Below are 11,527 nucleotides of genomic sequence, written 5' to 3'. Positions count from 1 at the left end.
TAAGACAATGTGGCAAACGAGCTGTTAATATTTTAAACAATGGATTGGATTTGTACACTCTTGTTTTTGCCATTAACGGCTCTAATTCCGATTCGTCTAATGCGCTTTTCAGACTTCCAAACTTCCTCCAAAACATCTTGCTAAAACTCGAAAACTGTTGAGAAGTCATCACTCTCTGTGCCAAGGTCAGTACGACCCCAGTGGGAGGAGACATGGTATAAATATGTCTGTTTCATCAGAGAGGTGGGGTTTACTCTGGGCTTTGCAAACTCTAGACTGATCTCCTTTTAATTTGACTAATAAAAAGCTTAAAATGATGATACTTCTCCTTTGCTTCAATGATCAATTAAGAAGAAACTAAAAAACCACCACAACAACTCAAAGTAAGTCTACAGTCTATCAAATCTGTTTTTTAGGTCAATTTTGGGAAGTTGTTGTTTTTTTGGGGGGGGGGGTTTCGGGAGTGTTTCCCTTTGTTGCATAAACATTTCCAAAACGATGTGTAACAGTGTGGATTTGTGTTTGTAAACTATTTATAAGGATCAGTGTGTATATAAACAGCAGCTGTCTTCCTGCAGGCCTGAGACTGTGTGAGTTAGACTTGGACTTGGATGTTCCCTGAAGTAACCTGGGATATCACCGTTACTGCACATACGTTGCCACAGCAGACGAATCTGAGACCCTGTAAAAGTGATCGTGTGTTTCACTGACGGCTTGGTCTCAATACTAGAAGAGGGGGACGAAGCGGTGTAGAGCAAAATAGAACCTAATTGAATAGAGTAATTTTGAATATAATATAATATAATTGAATTTGAATGTAATTGAAAGTTATGTGATAGTCCTCTTGATTTATCATCCATCAAACTCCCAGGTTGCATCTGGTCTTGTTATTGTGAGCGCTGGACCTTTTAGGTCCACTTCACTCGCATTTTGACCCACTTTAAACCAATGCCAAACTCCTCAGAGTTTACACACACACACACACACACACACACACACGCACACACACACACACACATACACACACACACACACACACGCACTCACACTCAAACACACACACACACACACACACACACACACACACACACACACACACACACACACACACACACACACTATCACCACAGAAAGTCCTTGCGTCCTTACTGCTCACGGTAACACAGTATAAGACGCCTTGTCCTGAATTAGTATGTTACACAAACAAGCTACCGTACTGTAAGGTTCTTCTTTTGGCTGCTGTACAGTAGACAGTGTATTTAAAGGTCCAGTATCTAACATTCAAGCTTTCTAAAAGCTTCCTAATGGCTATAATGACTATGTTTTACTACCGGTATGTTTAATCGATCAGGTAATCGATCTCTGAAAGTGAGATGTGAGAGTGGACTCACTGATATTCACCTTTCAGCTTCTTCTTCAAATCATGCACACATGCAGAAACATAACAGCTAATGTCAGACACTGCAAATCGTTTTGGAGGTTATATTATGATTAGGGATTAGTCTGGTGTAGTTTGAACTTCCAACTGAATTTCGCTCCACTGGGCAGAAGTGCCAGATTTCAGACAGACTTACCATACCATACTCCTTTAAAGTATTGAATGACCTCATTTTAACTGTACTATTAAGTAATGTGCACTTTGCACCGAAATGTCAATTAAATTGATCTTATCGATACCTCTCCCATATTGAGCTCCTCCAATTATATGGTGTCAAACACAGCATGGGCCCTGCATGGTCCTTGTATGACCAAAAGGTCTTTACTCCATGTTCACCCCTCCATTCCCTTTATAGCTGCCCATATTGGTAGTGTGTGAATTTTTCAAGTGCCTCTATTTCACTGCTTCAGAGTGTTGCTCACATTGCAATGGGGGGTGGGGGAGGGTGTGGGGTTGGGTGCGTGGGTGAGATCTCACCATTTTCTACATACCTGTGTATATAAGGATGTGCATTTGTGAGTATGTCATAGGGCGAGAGAACAGGTGTGGATTTGTGTGTGGTTGTTTGTGTTTCTGTCTGTGTGTGCCTCAGGCCCTTTCTATCATGTCAGAATAGCAATTAATAGGTGTGTGTGTGTGTGTGTGTGTGTGTGTGTGTGTGTGTGTGTGTGTGTGTGTGTGTGTGTGTGTGTGTGTGTGTGTGCGTTAAGTTCAAGGGAGCTTAGGAAAGCAAAATTATATCATGGAAGTGTTGTTTTAATTTTCTAGACTTCATCCTTTTGGAGTGTCTGAGTTGTATCTTGTTAAAACGTGTGATGAACGTTGGGTCATGATTGGTTTTACGTTTCACGATATTCCAGTCAGTAAAAAAAGATTGTGTGTGTGTGTATAAATGGTTTTAAGTAAGACACCTGACACTAATGCCATCTCAGGTCTACAGTATAACCCCTGTCATCAGGGGCATAGCTTGCCTGACCTTTGGCCTCCACTAAGATGGGGTGTGAATCCCACTGGAAGCCTCCAGGACCTGGAGATGTTGGGTTGACCTCTTTGGGTTCAGTAGGTTATATAATTCCTCTGATACCCAGGGTGAAAAATCCTATTGATTGTAAATTAGACAAGAGAAGCATATTGATTAAGGCAGTTTATCATGACTTATTTTTTAAAATGTTTGCGTATGCCTGAGGCACTGTTCAAATATGCCTGAGGCACTGTTCAAATACTATAGATATGCATCTTTCCATCCTTCCTTGAAGTAATGGCTGATCTAAAATGAATGGATCAGTCCTAGCAAGCTTTTTCATTTGATTGTTTTGTTGGAGTCATGTCTGATCATGGGTTTCTTCAAGGGAGGGAGGATGCATTTTAAGAGTTAATCGCGGTGATGACGACACCCCTGGTGCGGCTGTAAGGAGGCACTGATGGGCTGTTTAAAAGGCTCGTTGTTAGAGACAGCCACGCTATTCTTCAACTGAACTTAATCAACCTACCTCCATTTTGTTTTGCTTCGGATTACTATGGATGAATGTATCTTCAGCATGAAGCGTAACTTCCAAAACGTGTGTGCGTGTGTGCGTGTGTGTGGAGATCCCTTCCACCGTGAGGATGCTACATTTTTAACACCCTGTGGATGCCATTATGTCGAAAATTTTAAAATGAAACAGAAATGTGTCGACAGAAAACACAGACAAATACTGTATACAAATACTGTGTCATTAGAAAACATTGCAACACAGTTACCAGCTAGACAAGGAGAGAGTTCTTTATTTCAGTGTAATCTGTGGACAACAGTCACAACGAAACATATCAAAACCAAAAGCAACAGAAACTGGCGATGGCGTTTCCATACAGTAAGGATGGTATTTAAGTACATCTTTATGTTAGGGAAATACCTACATGATATTTACAGGCATTAATGTGAGTTATTTTTTTTACAGATTATAGAATTAATATAGAGCTGTAAAAATACATAAATTCACTCTATGGCACATTCACTGCAGAAGACATTATATTAGTGTATTAGTATTGTTTCTGAAGCACAGTAAAACAAAAACAGATTTAGGTCCCATGGTCAATGTTTGAAAAACATGGACCTTGTATTCAACACAATGAAAGCAAACAATTACTACAGTATTATGAACATGGACACAACATATTTTGCTTGTATTTTTTGCTTGTTTTCTAAGTCTCCACAACTGAGCCTTATCATATGATCTACTGTACAAATCTTACCCTTTCTATCGTTCTTGTGCAATCATAATTTTGGGGAGTTAAGAGAAAGGGCAAGGAATGTGAAATGCTAATTGATAAATATGTTGTTTCTGTTCATTTATAGAGCAATCATGAAAAGGGCACGGAAGCAAACAGTTTCAGATTTGGCATCAATTTCAGTTGAGTTACAGCGTCTGGCATCATTAAGACACACACACACACACACACACACACACACACACACACACACACACACACACGCACACGCACACGCACACGCACACACACCACACACCACACACCACACACCACACACCACACACACACACACACACACACACACACACACACACACACACACACACACACACACACACACACACACACTATTTCTGGCATCGTTAAACCTGCAAAAAAAAAACACAGTTCTCAAACATCACCTATTTCACTTGGGGCACAAAGTAAATGCTTTTACATGGATAGACGCACAAACAAATGCATGCACGCTTGCACACAGGCACACCTACACACACACTATTTTTCTGTGATATGCAGTATTCCCCTATGGTCACCTATGGCTATTGAGATGTTTCTAGAATGTCTTCATTGATGTCACGCTCAGAGGTGCAGACAACAGCTTACTGATTTGGTACTCAAACTGTGCTCAAACTTTCATTAATCACCTGTCTCTCCGTTTTGATTGGTCCCCTATACAATACCTCCCCATTATGATTGGTCCCCTGTCCCCTATAGCCCCCCGATTGGGTCATTGCACACCAGTAGGCACTCTTTGATGTCTGGCTTTGATGGTTCTGATTGCCTGTCATCTTGAGAGAGAGAGAGAGATCAACAGGGTGATTACAGATTCAAGAGCTGGGGATTGAACACACACCAATAGAAATGTCAGCCATTATAAAAGCAAGATAGAAGTTCAAAGGGAGCTTAGGAGAGCAAAACGATATTGTGGATGATGGATGGATGAGTTCTTTTCATTTTCTACACTTCATCCTTTTGGAGTGTCAGAGTTATATCCTGTTAATACGTGTGATGAATAGTCGGGTGACATAACCTTTTGGTGTTCTGAATAATCTTTTTCACAATGTTTCAGTCAATAAAAAGGCTTCCTCATTTCAATTCTTTCCAACCCCTACTAAAATACTATTAGGCTATACAATGACTTATCTCAGTTAGTGAGACCTACATGACCTAAGTCAGTTAGTACAAAATGTTCAAGTCTTCAAGTCGTTTACATGACATGGAGGTGCTGTCATGTGGAAGCTAACTAGTGGCTAGCTCTTTGGCCATGTGGAACACACATCCTCTCATCTGTGTTTTCCGATTACGTACTGGCGCGTTGAGTGAGGAGGAGCTCGGCTTTCTCATGGATGAAAATATCAGTAACAGGGAGTGGTAGAATTGTTCAAATTGACGAGGGTAAACAGGAAGGATGTTCAACGAGTCGTCTCGGCTGAAGTGACAACCAGCCGTGGAAGTGAAACCACTCAACCCTGCTGACGTACGTGAACTGAACACGCAGGGTGACGCTGTACGCTTGAAACCGACAAACTCAATTAGTTCTAAAAATAACCAGCTAGAAAAGAAAATAACCATGAATCTTACATGGAATCAAATGAAGGGTAAACAATAACCAAGAATGAGTCATTTGAACTTTTGAACGCACATCATAACCACAGCCCTTCTAAGAACACACGGTGAATTCTCTGCTATAACACCCTTTCCTACAGCTTTGTACATCCAGTTTGGAAAGGGAGAGAATATTTCAGCATTTGTCAGTCTGTGAGCCAACTCATGATTGATGTGTGTACTCCCTCCACTGTGTGTGGGTGTGTTTGTGTGCGTGTGTGCACACATGTTTGTGTGTGTGCATGTGTGTGTGTGTGTGTGTGTGTGTGTGGGCACATGCACGTGTGTGTGTGTGTGTGTGTGTGTGTGTGTGCATGCATGTGTGTGTGGAACCCTTCCACTGTGTGAAGGCTATTATCTTTTACACCCTGTGGACGCCCTTATGTCTGTCACTGCTGTCTGCCAGTACCGATGCCACATAGCACAGCCTCTCCATCCTATCAACCCCACTTCATTAACTAAATACTTGTGCGACGAAGGAAACCCAACCCAACAGTGTGAACAATGTGGGGTAAGGTTGTGCGCTGCACAGCGCCCAATAGAATCAATTGAAATGTCTTACATCGACCAAATGTGACAAGTTCACTTTCAATACCGATTATTGACTCTATTGTTGATATGTGACGGCAGCTGGTGAAAGGGGGAACAAGTTGGCAACCGACCAAATGTTAAGACTTTTATTCTGAACATTTTAAATACGTTGTTGAAAATCAATGACACACTCGCTAGTCAAGCCAAAAGATGGCAAAATCCAGCTTGTTTTGCGAGCCTGTAAAGTAGTGTTATAGTGTTATATAACTCGGTAGTAGTGGGGATTACTCATGGAATCCATTGCATTGCAATATTTTGGCTTGACTAGCGAGTGTGTCATTGATTTTCCACAACGTTGACATTTATTGAAACATTTTCAGAATAAATGTCTGAACTTTTGGATTGGTCGCCGACTTCCCCCTTTCACCAGCTGCTGTCACATATGTTTTCACTCAGAGTTTGATTAACTGGTGCCGACAAGACTCTAATCAGTTTTATAGTTGTATCACCCTGATGGTTAAGGTTAGGGTTTGAAAAGGGAAAGATGATCCTAGATCTGTGGCTAAGGCCCACTTCTGCCAAGGGTCCACTTCTTTCCATACACACGCACGCACACACACACGCACGCACGTACTCACACCTACACATATATACACACACACACACACACACACACACGAATAATTCAGACATCACTATTAAGTGCCACCACCCACAACCCAACAGCGCTGCCACCACCCACAACAACAACTGTTTTTTTAGTCATTAAAATATATCCACTAGTGTTTCATCTGGCTGCCATCCATACAGCTTCCCTGAGCGATCTGAAAATAAACGAATACTTAATGGAGACAGTTAACCGACACATAAGCCTAGTCCTCGACTAAATAACGTTTTCAACGGTAAATCTCCATTGAAGATGTATTTTAGTCTTGGATTACTGTAGGCTTCTCTGTGTCCCACGATACCAGCCCATGAATTAGGCTCCATTTGATTTGAATCATTTATCTATCATACCTATTGGAATGTTACTGTAAATATGTGACAATAAACTTTAACAGTATATTGATAATAGCCCCTTACATTAATTAATTCATACATTTTCATATGTACAAAAGGTCGACAGTTGGATATGTACCAGGAGTGAGGAGGTGGCAGTGGTTGAGATCGACAACAAACATACAAGTACAGGAACCTACGTCACATCACTCAAACACAGCGCACGGCACACAGACCAGAGATCAGTGTTCCAATGGCAGTTGGGCTGAAGCCTCAGGATTACCCAGAGTCTATCTTCAGTTAGCACCGGTTGTATTAGAGAAAAAAAACGACGGACGTTCAAAAAGCAACCACTTATCACACCAACAAGGATATGGTGGGGGAGGGGGGTACACAAACACGTATTTTTTTGTATTATTGACAGTGTATCACGAAGGTTATGTTGCTACTAAAGGTCTAGGTTTCTTTTTTCTTTTTTTTTCTTTTTTTTTAAGTGGACATAAAGTAGCGTTACCAAAGTGCTTGGTAATGAAAGTGTCATGTCTGCCCACCGTGTCCTACAGTACGATATCCCATCCTTTTCATTTGAACAAAGCCAGACTCTCATTGTTTTGTAAAATAAAACACACACTCCATCCCATCCGCTCCGATAAATGTACTCTGACCTTTCCAAATGGACGTCCGTCTCTAGGCAACCAGCCTGGGACCCGTCCCAAACAAACCAAACCCTGTGTCTTCTTCGCTGTCCTCTGTCCAGTATGGTTCCAGATGATGGAGATGATAGTCCTGAGTGCTCAGTGGCGTAGCACACTAATGTGCATATACCGCATCATTGCAAGGTTCCTGGTTTCATTCCGACCCTCGACATAATCTTGCATGTCATCCCTCCTCTCTCTCTCACCCATCCTTTCGGTCAATCTCTACTGTCTCTGTCACAATAAAAGCAGAAATGCCCTAAAAACTTCTTTTTTTTTTTTTTTAAAGACCAAAAAAGAAAGAGATCCCCACTAGTCCACATTGAGGCTCTCTACCTCTCATATGGGCGTGGTCTCTACCTCTTATACGGGCGTGGTCTCTACCTCTCATACGGGCGTGGTCCTCCTGTTCACCCCCTCCTTGCCCTCCTTCTGGTAGCAGTTATGAATCTGTAGGAAGGCCCGTTCCGGACTGTAGGGCCCTGCGCCCCCACTTCCGCCCTTCATAGTGTCCCTACTGAGTGCATACATGGATATATCCCCCATGGGATGCACCCCTCCAATGGACATACAACCCCCCCCTCCTCCTCCTCCTCCTCCTCCACCCGCCCCCATCTTCATCCCGACGGGCGAGGGCTCGCGGGACGGGTCCGTGGAACGCGAGCTGGAGCGGGACCGTCGCCGGCGGTAACGGTAGCTCGGGATGCGGGAGTACGGCGAGGCGGTCTTGATGAAGTCGTGGTGGTGGTGGCGGTGGCGGCGGAAGCGCGTCTCCTTGTTCTTCTCGATGTAGATGTTGACGGCGAGGACGCCCACGGACTCGGCCACGATGAAGGAGAGGGCGCCGAAGTAGAAGGACCAGCCGTAGTTGTACTGGTTCTTCTTGTCCTCGCCCTTCTTGTCGCTGGGGTCGCCGGCGTTGCTGGAGATGTAGACGATGATGCCAATGATGTTGCTCAGACCTGGCGAGCCGAGCAGAGAGAGAGAGAGAGAGAGAGAGAGAGAGATTGAATGAATGAATTTGATCTGCATACTCCTGCACCTGTATTTATGGGTGACGTGTGTGCGTGTGTGCGTGTGTGTGTGTGTGTGTGTGTGTGTGTGTGTGTGTGTGTGTGTGTGTGTGTGTGTGTGAGTGAGTGAGTGAGTGAGTGTGTGAGTGTGTGAGTGTGTGAGTGAGTGAGTGAGTGAGTGAGTGAGTGAGTGAGTGAGAAAGTAGACGCCGATGCCGATGATGTTGCTCAGACCTGGCGAGCCGAGCACAGAGAGAGAGAGAAATTGAATGATATATGAATTTGATCTGCAGACTCCTGCACCTGTATTTATGGGTGACGTGTGTGTGTGTGTGTGTGTGTGTGTGTGTGTGTGTGTGTGCGTGTGTGTGTGTGTGTGTGTGTGTAAGTGAGTAAGAGAGAGAGAAAGAGATTGTGTGTATGTGTGTAAGAGTGTGTGTATGTGTGTAAGAGTGTGTGTATGTGTGTTTTGACCTGCAGCCACAAACAGGATTCCAGCGCTCAGTAGGATGTTGTTCTTGGTGGTGTAGAGCCTCCCTGCTAGCACACACAGCCCCCCCAGCAGCAGCAGAATGGTACTGAGGATGGGGAAGAGACTGGACGCCCGGACTATACCTGTGCAAGGACCACAGTGCTAGCACAGTTAGCATACCTGCTAACTACCCACTGTACTCCGGCTTGGTAGATTATAGCATGGCTCTGTGAGTGCGCTGTGCACAAAGACTGTTAGCACATCCGCTATCAGTCATGCTAACGTCATCCCCTGCTTACTCATACAAACCCTAACTCACGGCTCTATATCAAAGACACACACACACACACACACACACACAGACACACACACACACACACACACACACACACACACACACACACACACACACACACACACACACACTGAATCACGGCACTATATCAAACCAGGAGTCATAACTTGAAACTTGAAACTTGATATCATCTATCTCCATGGGTCTACTGCCATGACATCATGCATTTATGGTGGAGGGCTAGAAGAGTTATGGAAGGTTTAGAACCTTTGTGTCAGATGACTCCCCTGGGTGTCAGTGGGTGGAGCCTAAACAGTGAGAGGTCTATGCACCAAAAACTCAAATGAGTCAAATGACATCATCACTCTTAGAATTTTTTTTATTCTCAGAGCCAAAAACGTTTCCTTGGATTAGACCCCTACAGCCTAAGAAGGGTTCTCCTACAAAGACAATCGAAGAACCGTTTTTTTGTTCTAGGTAGAGTCAAACTTTTGTTCGCTGAAACTGTGGTAGAAGAGGGGTACTCACGTAAGATGTACTCGGAGCTGTCAGTGTCATAGTCGTTGTCCTCAGGGAAGTGATTGATCCTAAAACAGCTCCCTTTGTTGATCCCTGAAGGACACAGGTCAATAGGACCAAACACGACAGGTTAGCTAGATGAGACAGTAAGTTAGGAAAAACAAAAAAACATGTTAGTACAGTCCTGGGGAGGCTGGTGGAGGTTGAAGTAATAGTTAGACAGTAAACTGAACTGTTGAACTGCACTCTATGGTCCAAAACAGATGAGTTTTGGACCATAGAGTGGTTTTCAGGGCCGACACTCTTTTCTCCATTGTCAATGGATTCAGAGGAATTCATTGAAAGAAAATGTCCGTTCATGGCAAGTTCACCCACACACTGTGCAGTGTGCAGTGGGAACAAGTGTGCTGGCCACACACACACACACACACACACACACACACACACACACACACACACACACACACACACACAGGGATTCTGAAGTGCTGAGGCAATCTCCATTGAAATATGGCTCTTGGCTAAGAAAAACATTCTCTCTCCGCTTTTAAGAGAATAAAACAAATCAAAAGTATAACTTTTCAATTCATATTTTTGGGAGTTCTACTGATCTTGCTGTGTCACATAAAGGTTGGGACCTCCTGACCGCTTGATGAAGAGGTGGAGCCTACACGCTTCAAAATTAAACTACCACTGCATTGTTATATTCATTTCCTACAAGGGTCCTGTATAAAATTCCAGCATTTCAACTAGCCTGGGGAGGCAGGTAGCCTAGAGGTTAGAGAGGCCGGCTAGCAATAGGAAGGTCACTGGTTCGATCCCTGCCTCAGGAGGGAGCCGGATGTGAGCTGGTGACTGGAGGGTTGCTGGCATCCATATCTAAGGTGCCTACCACTACCATTGTACCCTTGAGCAAGACCCCCTAATTGCTCCAGGGGCACTGACTATGGCTGACCCTGTGTCTCGAGCAAAACATACATTTCGTTGTACAAAAAAAAAAAGGAAGAAAAAAAGAACAAGGTGAAAGGATACAATAAAAGAAAGGATCTGTGGGTTGAGATTACCCAAAGCCTTAGCAGTGCTCCCTCTGTTGTTTAGGACAAGTATTACATGGAGGTTCCAGGAACTCACTGATCAGATATGCACTCACCGAACACTTAGGAACACTGGTACACCTTCTCCAATTCCACCACATCCCAAAGGTGTGGGGGAATGTTTTCTTGGCACACTTTGGGCCCGTTAATACCAATCAATCATCGGTTGAATGCTACAGCCTATTTGAGTATTGTTTCTGACCACGTGCATCCCTTCATGGCCACCATGTGCCCATCTTTCTAATGGCTACTTCCAGCATGATAATGCACCGTGTCACAAAGCAAGTCGTCTCTAGCTGGTTTCATGAATGGCCTTCGCGGTCACCGGATCTGAATCCAATAGAACACCTTTGGGTGGTACATGTCATCATGTACCAGGATCTCAAAGAGATGTTGCCAACACCTTGTGGAATCAATGCCACAAAGAATTGAGGCTGTTTTGAGAGGGAGGCCCTACCCAGTGTTAGTATAGTGTTCCTAATAAAGGGAGGCCCTACCCAGTATTAGTATAGCGTTCCTAATAAAGGGAGGGCCTAACCAATATTAGTTCCTAATAAAGTGTTGTGTGAATGTAGCTGTGGTACTAATCACTAGCCGCTGAGAGACCTGACTGACC

At 43.8% G+C, this 11,527-nt stretch overlaps 1 protein-coding gene across 1 annotated transcript in view; it reads right to left on the bottom strand.

Annotated features, from left to right (window-relative positions):
• Window positions 1-7,905: 7,905 nt before the first annotated feature.
• cacng4b (calcium channel, voltage-dependent, gamma subunit 4b) overlaps window positions 7,906-11,527 on the bottom strand; it is a gene marked incomplete at both ends in the record, with an annotated part of 7,308 nt that continues 3,686 nt past the window's right edge. Inside the window, 3 exons of the mRNA XM_080550633.1 lie at window positions 7,906-8,480; window positions 9,006-9,146; window positions 9,827-9,910. Of these exons, the coding sequence (XP_080406759.1) occupies window positions 7,906-8,480; window positions 9,006-9,146; window positions 9,827-9,910 (800 nt within the window). The remainder of the gene's footprint in view (window positions 8,481-9,005; window positions 9,147-9,826; window positions 9,911-11,527) is intronic.

This window comes from Nansenia antarctica (assembly GCF_963989245.1).
Source record: "Nansenia antarctica genome assembly, chromosome: 2".
Taxonomy (NCBI): domain Eukaryota; kingdom Metazoa; phylum Chordata; class Actinopteri; order Argentiniformes; family Microstomatidae; genus Nansenia; species Nansenia antarctica.
The sequence above is the reverse complement of the archived record's forward strand: the minus strand, read 5'-3'. Positions and strand labels throughout refer to the sequence as shown.